This window comes from Haliotis asinina, chromosome 6 (assembly GCF_037392515.1).
Source record: "Haliotis asinina isolate JCU_RB_2024 chromosome 6, JCU_Hal_asi_v2, whole genome shotgun sequence".
Taxonomy (NCBI): domain Eukaryota; kingdom Metazoa; phylum Mollusca; class Gastropoda; order Lepetellida; family Haliotidae; genus Haliotis; species Haliotis asinina.
In genome coordinates, this window is record NC_090285.1 from 48,550,182 (window position 1) to 48,569,453 (window position 19,272).

The window sequence follows — 19,272 nt, forward strand, 5'->3', positions numbered from 1 at the left end:
AACTATAGCAGTAAGCGCGACTAAGACATAAGTTTTTCATCCCTCGATAAACTCTCTCCGTAGTTAAACTATACTCTTCAAGCCATGAACCCAATTAATTAAAAGTGGATGAAATATAAATTATGTATGTACTCACAGTAATGAAAGAGAACTCTAATCTTCTTAATTCATGTACTCTTCATGTCTGTGCGTCACGCGACTGGTATTTCAGATGATTTTGTTAAAGTACATACATGCAGAAACACAGATATCTTTTACCCTAAGGTTGGTGTTTCACTGACGAAGATAGACTGACGCTTAATGTCTGAATATAATTTTTCAATTTTGATTGAAACAAATAAACCCATTTATGCTGTAAAGGACCATAAGGGAGGCCCGGGGTTAAGAACCTTGATGAAATCAAGGCTTGCGTCATTTACGGTTTTAAGCACTGCAGAGAGGACTAGGCTGTAGGGAAGTAATATGCCGTGAATGTGAGACTACGATGATCTTCAGGAACACCTGGTGTCATTTTCGTTATTTCTCGAATTCCTTCCATTGATAACATGTAATTCCAGCATAATTCAAATAGTTGAATGACATCAGTATAACTGAAATATGTGAATACCAAAAATCGAGCTAAGACGTGTCAAAACCTGCCTTCAAATCCAGATATGTCGAATGATCTTTTAACGACCTGGTAATTATCTCGCATAATTCTTGTAATAATGTACAGGGTTCATATTTTAAATGTTTCCAGTTTGGCCATCCTTGTGTCATAGTTGGCTTTATCGAAAGCGACGGAGTGAATTTAGTTTTACGCCGCATTTAGCATCATTCCAGAATAACGAAGCGGAGGACACCAGAAATGTGCGTCACACGTTGTACCCATGTGGGGAATCAAACTCGGGTCTTCGTCTTGACGAGCGAACGCTTAACCAATATACCTTTATTGAAAGGTAGTCAGTCAGACTTACTACCGTACCATGTAGTGTTGTATCAGACAATCTCAAAATGTAGAGAAAAATAAACAGCGAGAGTGATCTGGGTCAGACTCGCTGACTAGGCTGATGTATGTCATCGTATCCTGGTCGCATAGAACGTTGTTCATGATGTCTGTCACTGGACTGTCTGCCCCAAACTGGATGATTTAAACACGACTGTCACATAGCTGGAACAATGCTGAGTATGGCGTTAAACAATAAACAAACACTATCGAGACGTGGTAAAACCGAGTGTTTCGAGTAAACTGAGTCTCATGCCCTCCGGGTCGCGCCTCTCACAAGCACACGCAAAGGCAAGTCATCAGTTTTCCTGAACGCACGCATGGAACGTACAGACCTCTCTTTCACAGATCAATTATTCATCACATGCTGTGTTTTATTTATTTGTAATGACAGTTCCAGCAATACATGTGTAATGCTATATTGTACACTATGGCCCCAGCGAGCCCCAGTTCACTCATGAAAATGATCGATATCGGCTGAATTAATGAGCCACAGCGTCCAATGCATGTCTACTATTGAACATTAAAACGGCGCAGGTAGTTCGAGTTTTGCTGGGTTATGAATGGAACATGGCAATTCAATGTTTTCCTTTCATTGCCAATTATTCATTTATTCCGACAATGGTTGAGTCATCAGATCCCGATTTCCCAGGCACTACAGGGGGTAAAATCTAAAACATGGTTTCTATGGCTGAGTTCCAGTAACACAATTACGTGTTTAGAAACATGACTGTAATATCGTCATGTAGGGATCGATAATCAACAATTAATTGTTTACCTAGTAATTGTGGTCGAGTAACAACACAACCAGAAATGTATTGTGTCTATTTTTACAGATGAACACACATAAAGCATTTATAATTTATATGAATAAATTTGCATATATTTCCGTTAATTGCTGATGTAACATACATACTGAAGCCATAAAAGGTATAAGTTCTGCAATGACTGTTTTAAGTGGCATTTAAAACTCTGAGTTTTGAACAACCGGGAGTGTACAAAGGCTATACAGCTATATACTTAATATATGCAAGTTTAGCTGTTAACTCTGTCATCAAGCAATAGGAAAAATAAGTTGTATATCCGCAGAGCTCTCCTGGTTGAACTTGTGCATCATTTCAAAAAATTATAAACATATTATAAACATGGATATTATCCACTCTTTTCCTCTGTTGCTTATTTGGGATCGTTGGGCATTCTCGAGATAAATAACCCGGAGGTAAATGAGCCTACCCAACCTATATTTTGTTTTGATTCTAATTATTTTAAGTGAACAAATGAATGATTTCATCAGCATGGTTCATGTATTGGTTGATTTTAAAAATTGTAGAACATTCGTGTCATAAATAAGCAACACCTTTTATAGCAAGAAATAGCTTTTATAAAGGTATCTTGTTCGTGGAATAGTTTTGTCGCTTACTTTAACAGATGTCTTCTTTTCCTTAAATCTTGTTCATGTATTTGTAATGACTGATTGGTTGGTTGGTATTTATCGCTGCCCTCAGCAATATTCCAGTTATATGGCGGCGGTCTGTAAATAATCCAGACAGGACCAGACAATCCAGTGATTAACAGCATGAACATCGATCTACGCAATTGAGATACGATGACATGTGGCAACCAAGGAAACGAGCCTGACCACCCGATCTCCTCTTAGTACATTTACTCATACAGGTCTCCCGTGTATCCATGTGTGCACAGAGTGACTTAAAATTGTGAGCCGTTTAACTGTTAAATTCAGAGATGGCCGTTTAAAATTGCCTCGAATTCAAAAAGAACTACGCCTGATTTTCGGAAATCCATGGGTATTGAACTTCCGTCGCTTGTGCTTGTGGTTCGAGGCTATCTTAAAGATGATCCCGCCATTGAAATATTAGCAGCAGAAGATGCTCTTCCCGGCCTCGGGGGTACCATCCCGTGAGATAAAGCAGCACCTGGGTGATAGCGGTTCTGGTAGGGGAGGGGGGATGAGGAGAGGGTGGGAGGGGGTCACGTAACCTGCCATATGGACCATGTTAACAGGTCTCTCTCACGGCAGGAATTGTGGTGATTGCGTCATATGGGAGCGGTGCCGGTCGGGGTTGTACGACACGGTTGTATATTTGTGGCGTGTGAAACGTTGCACATATGGGCTTGTTTAAAACTGGGATTGGGCACTGATGGAACATAATGTCTGGGTGAGTTAACACTGGAACCAATGCTCAAGGCTGTTGTTGCTGTGATAGATGGTTTTACACCGCTTTTAGCAATATTCCAGTAATATCACGGCGGGGGACACCAGAAATAGGCTTAACACATTGTACTCATGTGGAGAATCGAACCCGATCTCCGGTGACGAACGAAAGCTATAACCGCTAGCCTAACCCGTAGAAACACTGTGATAGATGGCCGTATCCATCACCATATAAAAGCAATAATTATATATCTTTATGTATACCTATTTCTGTGTCAGAGTTATTTTGCGCTCCACATTGTCAGGTGCGTGAGGTAGCTTAGTAACTGCTGTACTCATTGACATTGCACATACCAACCTGTAAATTGGTCATAGAGAACTAAAGCTTTTGTGGTAATTGCCTCCCTTTGGGATAACAGGATCATGCCCAGACTCACCCTGATAACAATTCTTGGTATGAGGCAACATTTACCCATTCATGTGCTGTACGAAACTGGAAAACGCCGTAAAATGCATATCATCACATCTATATATCAGGCCGAGACTAATATCCGAATCAAGGATGGAGATGGGATGGCCTAGTGGTTAAAGGGTGTGCTCGTCACGCCGAAGACCCGAGTTCGAATCCCCACATGTGTTCAATGTGAAACCCATTTCTGGTGTCCCCGCCGTGATGTTGCTGGAATATCGCTAAAAACGGCTTAAAATCAAACTTAGTTCAGAATTCTGGCAACATAAAGGGACACAACAGAGCACAATTCGACTCAATGGGCGACTCCTCTACTGGTACTCTTATGCTTTCTCAACCATCGACGGCGCCACAGACCACTAGTATGACCTAGGAAGAAAGCAGATTTCATAAAACTCTGGCCGTAACTCGGTCCATCTACTCTAGCGAGATGGCTTCATGTTCCAGCCCCTCCTCTCTATCCTAATATTATTACCGTGATAAAACGCCTTGGTATTTCCGGAGCTATAAATACACTCATTATATATACCTAATCATTAATATCATTATACCCAATTGGAGTTCATGCACCAGACTCCTTAGCAAACATGGACAATGTTGTGTGCTAGCGTACAGCAGATGGTTAATTTTATAACAAGTTCATAACGAGTCTCAATTGGAAGGTTTTCCCTGTTAATTAGCAATTAGGAGTGTCTGACTAGTCAGTTCTTATGAAACCCTGATAAGACAGAACAGAGACAAACCGCCGGCCAAAAATATCAAAGGGGAGACGATTCATACTGATATATAACTAAAGTTAGAATGAAAGGACACTGGCTGTACAGGGCAAGGATGACACTGTCTGTCTGAGCGAATCCTTAAAACCTCGGAAACTGATGATCCTGAGGTCGAATCCCGGTTTTGTATTTGCTAGTGTGTTTTACCTCCACCATTTGTATTAAGTAACGATGGTATCTCTCTTAATGAAAAATTTAGGGGAAATGACTCATAGATCCATATTAATTTAAACATTTCACCTACGTTAAAAATAATTAATTATCCACTTTTATAAGAACCGAAATTTATCACCTGTGCTACAAAGCTTTTAAAGTGTATTAATTTGAAAAAAATTTGAATCAACTTAAGTACACGACGTTATTTGTCTCTACTGGCTCATCGAATAATCAACAAAAAAATCATACAGTGTAGAATTATATTTCCTATTTTTCTGAAAAAAGTTTAATCGTATTTCTTGCGGTGACCGTTGTTATAGGAATGGCTTAGCACACATACTGGTGCTTAGATTGTTAGAAGGGTCGGTGTGGAGATGGCATTTCTGCGTTAACACCTGGCCATACTTGGGTTAGCATTAAGTTTGAAATGTTTGGGGTATTCCCACGTCTTGAACATGTGTGTGTGTTTCCAATTTATTTCCGCCATTCCTCGCGTGTCTGTGAATGTAAATATCCTACTCCACGTGCCTTAATCTCGTGCAACTCATGCAACGCGCGAGCATGCGCAAAACTAGCGAGACTGTGGGGATGAAGCGTTATAGGTATTTAGGATATCATTACTTTCAAATATTTACGAACCTTACAAGAAAACGTCAGTTTGTGGGTAATTCAAAGTCAATTCTGCATTGCCTATGTATGGAATGTATATATACAGATTGTGAACTATGTAAATTAAGATAACTTATATTTTAGTTTCGCTTAATGACATGATTACATAAATGTTTAAACTCAGGTAAAGTGGCAGCATGTGCCGTAGACGACTTGAAATCGTTTTCGTGTCATGTGAATCATGATTTTTTTCTCACCGACTTTATGTGGGGGACATATTGTGTTTCGAAAATAGTGACTCTATGAATTTGAATCACCCTGTTAAGAAATTATTAAGATGTTTAAAAATATACTGGACAAAAGTAATTAAGGATATATGTAAATTTTGAAAATGATGAATAATGATCTATTTATTCATTGACTCACTGATGAAATGTCAATCAATATACCGATATCCCTAACTTATTAATGGTCACGTGGAATAGTCAGATTTGAATAGTGGTTTAATAGTGGGGTTGAATTGTCAGGCTTAGTAGTCAGGGTTTATAGTTTGGTCGAATATAATCATGTGAAGTATTACTGTATATATTTATAACAATGTAAGGCGTGATATTTATTTTATATAGCAATGCGTGTTTATAGTTATTTCGTAACATATGAAATTTGATAGGTTCAAGATATATAGAATGTACATTGAGTTTTCGTTTTACACCTTTCTGAAAACTACGGTAACGCATATATTTAACAGTGAACTGTTCACATTTCAGAACACAGTTGTACACGGAGTATATGATAGACTAACAGCTAGTCTCTGAAATGAACATATTTTACAGAAATTAAAGTTTTCAAATTGAAATTGAAAATGCAATAAAAAGGGGCCCAGGGATTAAGCTGTGGAATCTCCAGAGCTGTCACATTTTCTAGACTTGCTTTGGCTTTCCTGGATATATTTGCTTTAGGTCCGTATGACAGACTATGTATATGAATGAAAGGAGATATTTATAGATTTATTATCCAGAGGATTTAAATAACGAAACTGATAAACTCGGTAGCATCCTGATATCTGAACGTCTAGATGAAGATTTCATGTGAGCTTCGTCTTCATCGTGGCAATGCATTAAGGATCAGGAACTGCAGAACAAGACGTGAGGTGATAGTTGTCTTGGATATTGATAAATAATAATGCCACCAGGTGTTCTGTAAAATTTCAAATTTTTGAATGGCGTTTAGAAGTGAAACACAAAAAGGGGGTAATTAGTGTTCTTCAACATAAGCGTCGTGTGGTGTACGACGTTTCGGAGTATATTGTCACCCTGCCATCACCTATAGATATCACCTTCTGTCTTATGAGGAACACTATGCTTCGAAATACAAACGTTTACACCCTAAAACGACCCCGCTACCCGTCCGCTACGGTAAAGCTGAACAGGATGACATGTGTCGCTGTATAGTTGCTATCGTGTGAGGCTTGACTGTCCAGTGTCCGCGTGTTGCAGGACGCTATGAAACTGGCGATGCTGTACGGAGACCGTCCTGTTCAGGCAAGGTGCCTTCTGACATTCGCGGACATCCATAGGAAGAGGAACGATCTAGAGGTTCGTATGTTTTGACGTAATGGCGATTCTTCCTGGCATGATGGGTTTCAATCACTATTCCAGCACAAGCTTTAAGTACTAGGCTACCCAACTGCCCCAGAAAGTTGAGAGAGAGAGAGAGAGAGAGAGAGAGAGAGAGAGAGAGAGAGAGAGAGAGAGAGGAGAGAGAGAGAGAGAGAGAGAGAGAGAGAGAGAGAGAGAGAGAGAGAGAGAGAGAGAGAGAGAGAGAGAGAGAGAGACATTATTCCCCAACCGTTTATTTTTACCTGCAATGTTCCAGTCCAAAATGAGCCCAAGTTCAGATTTCCCCACGTTTGGAATCACCGAACTCACTGGTGGTCCTTTTCAGTTTAACGGAATTATTTGTTTCATTAAAAATCAAATACATCAAGAGATTAAGCATTAGTCTGTATATTCCCTGCAACGCTCTTCTAAAAGGTGTTTCAATTTTCTTATATTGTTATGCACGTACAATAATGTTGGTGACAGTGACATCCAAAACACCAATGCACATATATAACTATGCTTCGGTACACAGACAGTTGAACTATTAGTTCCACAGAGGTTCAACATAAAGGGGTTCTTTGACATTTGTTTGTTTGTGTGTTTCCAGCGTGCCAGTCCCCGATATGAGTCTGCATACAGTATCATGTCTGAGACAGGGGACCGTCTGGGGCAGGTTGAAGCCCTCAGCGGAATGGCCAAGACTGCTACCTGTCAGCGAGACCTTGCCAAGGTGAGGCGTCCTGTAGTAAGAATTTGGTTATCGGTTCCTCTGAGATCAAGAATACCGAAAATACAGTTTATCACATTTCGATGAACTCTGAAGATCACGCTTGTGAAAAATGTACAAATTGTTTCTTTGTTTCTATTGAGAATGATCCTGAATGTTTAGTAGCCCGTAACTCTTTATTCAAATGCCATTCATAAAATGGAGAGTAACCTCTCTAAACAGGATGAGGTTTTCTTCACGTGAACGCTATCAAAATTTGGTTTGCCATGTCCGACTGCATACACATGGTAGAACAAAATTTTGTTCAGGATGGTTTTTTTCTGAAGCAACTGACCCTATATTCTTTCAAAAATACACGTAATTAACTGAAACGTCAGCTACAAATGACCTGTTTGCCACGAGATATTATCATCACATTACAACTCAGAAAAAAACCCGTCGTGTTGCAGAACAACCAGACAATTAAGTGATCGATGACCCAGAAAGTCGGGTTGGTACTTTTTCTTAATTCGATTGCTGTACAGTGCTGACGAGAACGAAAACAAGGTTTTGAAATAAACGGTATTTTACTGCACAGGGGAGCGCACACGAATCTGCTTCGGGGATAATGGAGGCTTGCAGTTCTCTGATATTTTACACTGATGTCTATGCTGTGAATGGCGGATGCTACCAGCAAGTCAGAACCTTTTCTGCAAACACCTGGTGTCATCACATAATACACTCATATAATCGTAACAGCTGTTTTTCCTTCACACCAAACGGAATCGTTTCTGAAGATAGTCAAGATTGATGATCTTCTATGTTATTTCTACCACCGATCATAGCCATGTAAACCATATAGTAAAAATGAAAGGCCTAACTATTAACATAGTCGCCACATGATGATGTAAAACAGAAATAGTTTGAGCTAATCAACTTATGTCTAGACACCACTGTTCATTTCAAAATTCTGTTGAAACTATCCTCGTTCTTCGTACACGATCTAATTTCGCACATTGTTAACTACATGAGGGAAGTCGACCCGCGACTTGTACCATAAATTGTAACTCTGTATTTTTACACTTGGTGCTATAACATTGTCTGTTTGTCAATAATAATGAAATGAACAAATCTGCTTTTTGAAAAATGCAAATCATTTATGTTTTGTACTTAAAATGTCTGGGCATGCAGACTTGGTCTCGTCGCTATATTACTTAACAAATGCCGATGCGAGTCAACTCTTCGTACACGTTTGTTGTTCATGAGTCTGTGTCATGAGAGAAAAACACAAAACTAAACTTTCTTTAAACAAGAGGCCCATCGGATACTGTCTGTGTGAGTATGACATCATCAAAGCCGAGCAGTAAATGTAATAGGTATACCTGCTTCAGAACTGTTATAGTACGTTTATTACACTACACTAAATTGTTTGTCTTGAACTTCAAATTTGTCAACACAGGTTATGGCCGGATACGATTAAATCCGATTTACTGTCTCCAAACAAATAATTACACTGGCGTGATATAGTGTTGCTATCTCGATATCACAATCTGTTATCAGTAAAGGTGGGCATTCTGTGGACAGTGTACAAAGATGTATAATAAGCAGAATGCACGGTTTGGTTGTTAAACTAAACTGCAGTACAAAAGTATAAATATTTACGCGGCTCGTAGTAATGTTTCAGCAACATGGCGACAGAAGACCGGAAACGAGCTGCACACATTATACCAAGTTAGGGAATCGAAACTTAGTTTTTGGAGTCTACCCGGTTTACCCAACCTCAAATTCAGCCAAAAGAAGGTATACACTTAAACACAGATTTGACCAAACATTCGCAGAGTTAATTATAGGTTGAAACAGTCAAAACACTGCAAACTTAATAAAGCAAACGGTAAAACACAACTATGCCACCCTAATCAGTTGCATCCTCATCAATTAATAACCATTTTCCGTTTGCTTCATTTTGAGCGGTATCTAACATAGGTGCATATATATCCTTTGCCCTACATGTTTTGCTACGAGTAACATCTTGTCGACTGAGAATGAATCAGTCTCTGAAATGAACATGTTGTGCAGAAAAAAAAGTTTCTAAGCCATGTTAATAAAATACAAAAAAATGGAGACCAGAAACATCCTTTATTATCCGAAATTGAAACTATGGTAATCTAGACTTGAGACACACTCTAGACGTGCATGGGCTGAATGTGTTTATTTGCTGCTGGGTCTATTTAACAGACCCGGCAGTGTTAGTGAATGGAAGAGCCTTGTCATGGGTCGAAGACCTTCTGAAAGTTGTTGTAACCAATGTAAATTTACATCCGCACATAAACACAATCACTTGTGAATTATCGAACCTTGCCTAACTGTACCGTATGGGAACTGTCGTTCATAATTGTTATTGCCTGAAAGATTGGTGTCAGTATATGTTGACGTGTAGGTGCTCATTCAGAAATTCGAATTGTATTTGGCATTCATTATCGACATTCAATCAATCATTCTGAGCCATGTTCCCTTAACTTTCAACTCCCATGTTCCAGATCGGAACAAAACCTGGCCTGTCTGGGGCATATTTATTCCAATGACTCAATAATTGCATCATATCAATCATTTTCATTTGTGAATTTAGACTGGCGTATTATACAGGTATTGACTAACAGCTGTTATCGAATTAGAGGCAGGTGAATATACAGAGGTAATAACGGGTATCAATTATCCGAATAAAGATATTCCATGAAGCGTAGGAGGACAATGGCGAGGCAATTATGTGAATGGGTCACTGAAAAACAGTCGTGACACCGAGTGTTAGAGATAAGCGTCATAACGTATATGTTACCAATCGTCGCACGACGGCGCTCCTGCTATGTGGCTGTGTCTTCTACACACACCAGACACGCAATGGTAGCTTCAGAAACTCTAGCCACACAATGAACTAAGGCGACAAAACATATTACCATAATTCATAATAAATCGGTAGAAGAGCCTATATGATCATGTATTAATTAAAACAGTAAATGGTGAAGATACCAAGTGTTCGGTAAATGATCAGCGTATCCTGCCCCTCTTGACACAAACACACGCAGAGGCAAATCAGTTCACCTAAACGATCAGCGTATCCTACCCCTCTTGACACAAACACACGTAGAGGCAATCAGTTCACCTAAACGTTGAGGCAAATCAGCTGTTCACGTAAATGAAGGAAACCACTGGAACATATGGTATAAATAAAAATTGAGAACTGCATCTGAAATCATTTTCGTCATTGATGCTTCAAATTTGAAAATATCCTCCACATGTCTGCCATAAACGACATTTTGAAAGTTTACGAGGACTTGACACTTGCAACCTTCATCAAACAACCTCTGAGCGAGGGACGCCGTTTGAAATGCTTATCAAAATGTGTGTGTGTTTGGTTAAGACTAACGCTTAGTCTCTGAATATACATAATTTGGATGGTAGTAAGTAAACCAATTTAATTTGAAAATGAGCGTCTGGGAGACCAGGGAATCCGGAAATCTTAGAGCTGCTTCATTTAAAGCCTTAGCATTGCAGGGAGTGCTGGGCAGAAGGGACATAATATGGTTCAGAGACTGTGAGACAGACTAGGTCAACATCGACAGCACTAACTGCTGGAGTATTGCTCCGTATAAAGTGAAACTCACGATATGACGAAAGATCGATCATCGACTAAACACGCTGTATATAGTGTGCCCTTGCGGCGCGTTCGACTATTGTAGAAACGTTACGAGTGAATGAGCGGTTATGAATGAGTCAGGCTCAACGTCTCGTTGAGCATGATCTTCAGCTATATAAAATGATACTGTCATATTGTCATAAGATACGTGTGGCCTAGTGAAACCCACGAGAATTACTAACAGAAGCCCATTATTCGACTTCCTATAATATACATGCAATAATGTTTATATTTCCTGGGAATGTGTAACACATGTGTATAGCATCTTGGTGCGTGTGTATATTAAACGGGTGATTTCCACGATACTTATTGCAGGCTTCCGGCGAAGAATAGTGTAATGTGTATACATTTGTCGTAAATAGTGAACAATGGTTCTCTCACTCGAGTATCATAGATGTATTGGTGTAGCTGTATCTGCCTGTATCGAACCCGGGTCTCCTGTGTGACGAGCGAAACGCTTTAACCGCTTGGCTACTGCACCGCCCCTTTGCATTTGGACACATGTTTTGTGTCTCACTCACTATGGTTATAACAAACCGCATTTATCACAGTCTTATTATGAAAATGATAACGTGGATACACTCTGATTAAACGGCTTTGCGCTCACTCACTAAACTAAGGGGACGGAGGGGTAGCCATGAGGGGAAAGCGTTAGCTCGTGAAGTCGAAAACCCGGGTTCGATTCCCTATATGCGTCCAGTGTGTGAAGTCCAGTTCGTGTGTTCCCCGCCGTGATAATACTAAAATGTTGCTACAAGCGGTGTAAGAACCAACTCACTCACTTACTCTCTGTAATAAGACAACGTATGTCTCACTCACTTTAATAAATGTCTTATATGAGTAAGTAAGTGATGTAAGATTTGCTAAATGCCGCATTAGCAATTTTGCATCTATTCTCGCATCTATGTACAACTCGAGAGACCAACTTGCTTTTTTTAAAGGGTTTTGTCGCTTTAATTTATTTGAAAAAAATAGGTAAATTCAACAATTGCAATGTATCCCGATTTCTGACAGGTTTTGCACTGTCGACATGATTCCAGCTAATGATACGACCAGTGCAATATGCCTCTGAAATGTAAACCAAATGTTGCACACATCAGCACAATTAAACATGGGACATATGTGTCATGTATCAAAACATCGGAAGTCAGTTATTACCCGAGGTGATCGGGAGCACTTGACAGTAACAAAAACATCCAACAAGATAAGGTCATTTACGCATGCGCGTGTGCAGGATCCCGTGTGACGAACGCTGCATATGATATGACAAGATCATCACAACAATCCACGTGCCTTTAGTTTTAGTGATTACAGGGGACGAGTATCGCAAGAAGCCAGTTCCCGGTCACGTCGGAACGGCATCATCTGCAACTGCAGAGAGCGGTTCCCACAGAAAAAATCCGTTTATTTTCGTCTAAAAGTCTAAACTTGAAAACTCAATCTAGTATTTAGAAGCATGCTCGTGAATCTCAACCAATGAGGTAGAAGGCTGGTCCCAAAATAACGCGCTCGTGCGCTTTGCGATGGAGTTGAGGAGTGGGTGAGCAAAGCGACGTAATGCGACCTCCGTGGGAAAGCTCCGGAATGTTCTTGGCGTGTCTTTTCATAGTTCCCGATTGCTGTAGGTCTTACTCATGTTTTCGGTTGTATTCGGGATAACACAAGGTGCTATGTTTAGCGGTGGGATCGTTACGTGTAGCCAAAGTGCTGATGTGTGTCTCATAAGGCATAATGTATTACAAGGGACTGCAGCTCACCTTTCAAATATTAGTCAAAGAACATTGCCATTTTTATTTACCTCGGCACATACTATGTACGACCTGTATTAGTGATTGAATGTATGTTGTTTTACACCGCAAAGCCATAATATTATTTTTGTTGCCTCGTATTATTATAATAATGTCATAACTCATGCTTGTCGATGGAGGTGACTAACGGGATCGGATGGTCAGGCTCGCTGGCTGCTTGACACGTCATCGTGTCCCACCTCCGCAGATTGATGCTCATGCTGTTGATCTCTGGATTTTCTGATCCAGACTCAATCATTTACAGACCGCCTACATATAGCTGGAATATTGCGGAGTGTGGCGTAAAACTGAACGCTTTCACTATGCCGTGCAAACTAGTGGACGACAGCATGATTAACGGATGTTAGACCACGGTGACCAGCGGTTATCACGGTTATCATTATTAGCTGATTATTCTGTAAATTTTATTCTGATATTTCCTTCTCTTTCAGGCAACGGAGGTGAATCTGAAAGCATTAGATATATCGCAGAAGATCGGCAATAAGGTACGTAACCAACACCCATAGCTCCAAATTATATTCTTCGTAGTCCAAAGTATTGCTACTAAGGCTGATAGAGGTCCATCACCAATTCCGTATGCGCATTATTTAAATGCGATAACGTATTTAATAACAGCATATTATTGTTACCCTGAAACGAAAATACGAAAAACCTTAAGAAGGAGATCGTTTAGAATTCTCATTCTTAAACATGTCGACCTTTGTTAATTTTGCCATTGAATAACAGTGGTGGAGTCCAGCATAAATGCAGAAAGCTACAGAATGGATAGGACAGTCAGATAGTTGGGCTTTGGTTATAATTACCGTGAATCACTGGTTTGTCTGCTCCAGACTTATCGCCCGCCGTCATATTGCTGTTGCATTACTCTGTGTAGTGTTAAAAAAACTAACTGTACGTTGATTATATATTTTGCATGACCATTTTTGTTCAAACGTGACAAGCATTACAGTAAAGAATTAAGAAAAAATACAAATGGTATCAAAACGCTACGGAGATGAAAAAATCGTAACTGCAAACGTTAAGTCTAAAATACAACTATGATGGCCCTCTTAAATACATCCCAATAAATATACCCGTAAAGATCCGGGTTGGAACTTCTTCCGTAACCCATGCTTGTTTGTATGAGTCGACTAATGGTATCCACACACAAAACTCTAAAAACTCTGACCCATTGATAACTACAACTTAATCAATGATAATACAAATTACAGAAAAGCACACTCTCGTAACAATATCGACTGTGGACAATCTAAAGATACAGTGATTTTTCCTAGAGTCTTGTTGATAACGTTTTGATATTTCCATGTTTTATTGCAGTTGGAGATGTTACGGTGCCATGCCCGATTGAGGACGTTGTACGCTGCCACTGGAGATGAAACTCTAGCCCATCGCCACTTCTCTGTTCTGCGACAGTTATTAGACGAGATGGAGCTCCTCTGTGGTGTCTGTGATGAAGTTGTCGGGGAACGCCCAGAGAAATTAGACGCCCTCCGCTGTGGCCACTTCATACACGGCAGGTTAGGAATGTCTATGAAGGATACCCGTGAAGATCCCGTTAGAACTGGTCCTCAGCCGCCCATGCTGTCGTATCGGGTAGTCAGGTCTGCATGGTTGATACATGCCATCATATCCCAACTGCGTAGATCGATGCTCATGATGTTGATCTTTGGATTGTCAGGTCCAGACTCAGTTATTTACAGACAGACGCCACATAGATGGAATATTGCTGAGTGCGGCGTTAAACAACAAACAGACAAAAATCCATCAACGACAAGTAAACAATAAAGTTTTCAACATGACAAGATCACTAAGCTTGATGTTTCCCTTTGTAAAATAAGCAGGAAGAAATGGCGGTACCACTCAATATCGCATTGCTTAAGCAGGAAAAGATACTCTTTCTTCTGTTAATATCCGGACAATATTGATAAATATCAGATTTCATACCGATTGAAACCGGACTATAGTTTGCTAGCGATAGAAAATCGCTGAAAGTTGTATTTAAATGCTCATTTAGATGATTCCAAAGAACAATTGTTTCGAACGACATGTAGGTCACAGATGAGATATAATGTCTATTTGCGTATCACTGTAGATCGAATCAATTTTATTTGGTGATTGGAAAGTTGGCAATACAAAAGACTATATCTCTTTTTTTTGTAATCTGACTAAGAATGTTTGCTTTTGACGCAAGGACGTTTTTAGATTTTAATAACTCACAGCCCTTTAAGTAATTTCTTAATATTTACATTTCAGGTGTTCTGATTATCTTGCCCGATCGACTCTTGGAAGGGCTGGAAAGACACGACCATGCCCCGCGTGTCGTCGAAAATCGTCGGAGAACCCTGCCTTGTACACGTGACACACATGTGTTGCCTATGAACTGCTGACAAATGGCGTCACGAAAACATGACGTCCAGAGACAGGCCCTGACTGGAAGAAATAAACTCGACTGATACTGCCTTAGGAAAAGTGAACCTGCTTGCTTCTGGTATGTCTTAGTGCAGCTTCTCGCGAGATCCGTGCGAGATGAGAGGTCATCTCGCGTGACCTGTGACGTAATAATACGGGTCAAAATGGCCGCATATCTGACTTCAAGTTAATGGACATATATCGATGTATGTACGATGTTATGAAGACGGACACCAAATAAGACAAACATGCCAAATGACAAAGACACGAGTGAGATACTATCACGTGTATTAAAAACGGAAACCATGGTATGAGGGATCATACAAGAACCAACCAGACACTGGCTACAGATTAATAATCTGCTGCGTACAAAAGTACACAGATAATCCGTTAGCACGGACCATTCCTGCCCGATAGGTCTGTGTATATAGAACATTACTCCTGATTCCGAACATGTGTTGAACATTGCGCTTTCCTTCGGAGGGAGACCATCCGGAATCGGTTGTGTAGAGGGGCGTCATGGCTGAAATGTAAGCAATATAATGAAATTCTTTGAACCGATGTCAGTCTAATGAACTTAGTACTGATTAATACTGCACGGACATGTTTCATCGCGACGCAACGAACAAGGGCATGGACACAAGAAAATACTATGGGTCTCTGAACATGGTTACTTGAGAATATTATTGGACTCCAAACATAGACACTTGAGAATAATATTGATCTTCGAACCTAGACACTTGAGAATAATATTGGTCTCCAAACATGGACAACAGAGAATATTATCGGTCCCCGAACACTGACGCTTGAGAACCATGATGGGTCTCTGAACATGAACAGTTGAGAATGTTATGGGTCTTATGGGAACATAAACATGAACAGTTGAGAATGTTATGGGTCTTATGGGGACATAAACAGTTGAGGATATTATGAATCTCTGATCATGAACAGTTGTGAATATTATCCGTCTCTGATCAGAAACAGCTGAGAATATTAGAGGTCTCAGAACATGGTCTCTGGAGACCTTTGGACCCAGAAACAATCACGACCAACTCCAAAAATAGCCAAACACGCTAGGCACACGTGTCAACACAATTTAACTTTTATCTTTATATTATATCTTTTTAACCTGTCCACTTCATTTATAACCTAAACATCATTTGGTTAATGTTTTTTTATCAAATCGTTGCAAACAATTCATTTCCGTGCTTTTGAGCGATTTCATATAATGGACGAAAACCTGCTGGGTGAACTCATTATCTTGAACAACATGACCCGGATATGTCGAGGAGAACTTAACATTATCATCACCTCGTCTGTACTGCAAGTTCTGCTCTCAGCTAATCTCAAACAAGTCGATGGAGTTTAAATGTTTCAAGCTTCAAGCAATATGGAAACATTGAATATTCCTTTTCCATGTTTCGACTGAGGGGAGATTGGATACTACGGCAGATTATCAATGACATCGTTGGTCGCAGATGACATCATGAAGTTTAAAAATATGCTGTGAATTTGAAAAATGCAGGTATTGCTTGTGTAACCTATTCAGCAATATCTGCAAAATTAAGATTTTAACTTTAAGCTTTTACACTAACACAAAGACTGACACACACACACATACTTCCAACGACAGATAATCAACGTGTATCAGACAAATCGTCTGAGAATAGACTATTCACAGAATGAGAATCAACCACCCTTCCATTCGGCAGCTGGATCACGTGATCAGCACGTGCCTCGTTTACATATTATCTGATATATTTCAGTATATGGTAAATACGAACACAAAGTATTATATTTTTAATTATGAAATGAAATCGAAGAGTTCTATGTTTACTTTGCTATGACTTGTTGTTGCGTCTGTTAAGTTTATGTGAAGACAGTTAAAGCGTGTATCTGTGTGATGGCAGAGCGACCTCTTAAGGGCAGTGTAGTTTATGATTTCCTTTTGACCTTATTTATTTGAATATTAGTATGTGTAGAATATTTTATCTGTCAAGTCACTGTTGTGTTGTATGTTTTTACGTACATATATGCTTTGAGTAAACACGAGTAATGAACAATGGTTTTGTCAGCGTGTCTTTATTCCTTATTCAAGCTCCCATGGATTTTTTCAGTCAAGAATTGATTTGCCGTTGCATGTCCTCGTTTTATCACCTTAATGCTGTTGATCAGACAGAATAAAACAATAAGTATTATCTAGATCATATGACCAGTGAAGATACGGGTTTGAACTAATCTCCAGAGAACCTGTCTTAAGAAACGACCAAGAGGGTCGAATGATCATAATCGCTGACCAGACTGATGCGTATCATTGCAACTGCACAGATCGGTGATCTTAATGTTAGTTATAGTCTCTCACAGTTCCTAAACCACGTTGTTTTCATACATCCAAGCCCTCCCTGCAATCAATGCTAAAGTGCTAAATGAATAATCAAGTCTAGATTTCCCTATGCTCTCTGAATCTCCGAGGGGCTCCTTTCTAAATTACATTGGTTTATTTGATACCCAACACACACACACACACACACACACACACTCTCTCTCTCTCTCTCTCTCTCTCTCTCTCTCTCTGTGTGTGTCAGACACACACGCACATACATGCAGACAGACAGACAGACAGACAGACAGACATGCACTCTCAGAGATTAGCGGTTTTTTTGTTACCATCATGAATAAATAACGTCAGAGACTAAGCGTTAGTCTTTGTCAGTTACTGACTGTGTCTGAGCCAGACTCCATTATCTGCAGCTTGCAGTGCTGAGACTGGGAGGCTGCCCCGTGACGTGGTACTCGTCTTCATTCATTGTTACACCATCATCCACTGTTATATATTTTCACGGATTCATTCGAACTGTAACTTAAGTCAACGTACTTTCGGTCAATTCGAATGTCGACAAGCTACGGGCATTGTAAGAGCGCTTCAAACGCCTGGTCCTGGCGAGTTCGGTTGTTTTCGGTTTTCTATTTCATTTTGCTTTTGCGCGCGCGCGCGTGTGTGTATGCGTGTTCTGTACTGAGTTTGGTTGGTTGGTGTCATTAATTTATTCTACGTGTTTGTGTTACCTCTGTTTCCCAATACCCAGACCAAACCCTGCCAATGTGACTTTAGATTTTAATTCCCTCATTCATGTACCCTTTAACCCAGTGTGTAATTTTTAATGGAGTCTTTAATGATATTTCAGTTTTATTCAAGTTTCTTAGGTCCACATGGCGGCAACGTTAATACTTAAATGATGCAAGCAATTGTGCTCCTCCGAAACAAACGGATGTGTATACAGAAGAATGATGTTTGTTTGATTTTTTCCATTTAAAGAAGTTTTGAAGCAAGTTACATTTTCTGAAGAATAATGTGGAAGTATTCTCAGAGAGCTGACTGCAGTTTAATTTCATGACATGACGCTGACCTATCGTTGACTATGTTCACAAACATGGGAAGGGAGACAACTCTTGCCTAACTTCAGCTGAAGTGCTATCGATCGTCTTCGTCTGTGTTGTATGTCCATTTTATGATCGGTTCGGTATAGTCATACATGCCAACCATGATGTCACAGGAATCCCATGGCATGACGTTAAGTGGACCACAAATATGATACTAGGGACCTCGACCTCGAAAAGACCCGCCCTGGCTTCACAAGGTGAAGTGCCAAGCTGGATTACATGAACACATTAAAAAATACAACGACTCATTCATTTATCGCAATGGTGCTTTATGACGCTCCAAATCACATTGCATCAACGTGACGTCGAGGAACGTCAAAACTGCCGTTACAAGCCGTCAGTTTAACACATCCTCATCACTCAGCGTGCCAGGGTGAGATTTATAACGTCAGCACGCGAAAATAATCAATCTCAGTTACCTGACGAACAACTTGTGGATTACATGAGT

At 40.0% G+C, this 19,272-nt stretch overlaps 1 protein-coding gene across 1 annotated transcript in view; it reads left to right on the forward strand.

Moving 5' to 3' along the window:
- The window catches only part of LOC137287572 (43 kDa receptor-associated protein of the synapse-like), a 31,911-nt gene extending 14,465 nt beyond the window's left edge, over positions 1–17,446 (forward strand). The window contains exons 2-6 of the mRNA XM_067819937.1: positions 6,665–6,763; positions 7,377–7,499; positions 13,406–13,459; positions 14,292–14,491; positions 15,228–17,446. Coding sequence (XP_067676038.1) covers positions 6,665–6,763; positions 7,377–7,499; positions 13,406–13,459; positions 14,292–14,491; positions 15,228–15,333 — 582 coding nt within the window. The 3' untranslated portion in view covers positions 15,334–17,446. The remainder of the gene's footprint in view (positions 1–6,664; positions 6,764–7,376; positions 7,500–13,405; positions 13,460–14,291; positions 14,492–15,227) is intronic.
- The last annotated feature ends 1,826 nt before the right edge of the window (positions 17,447–19,272 follow it).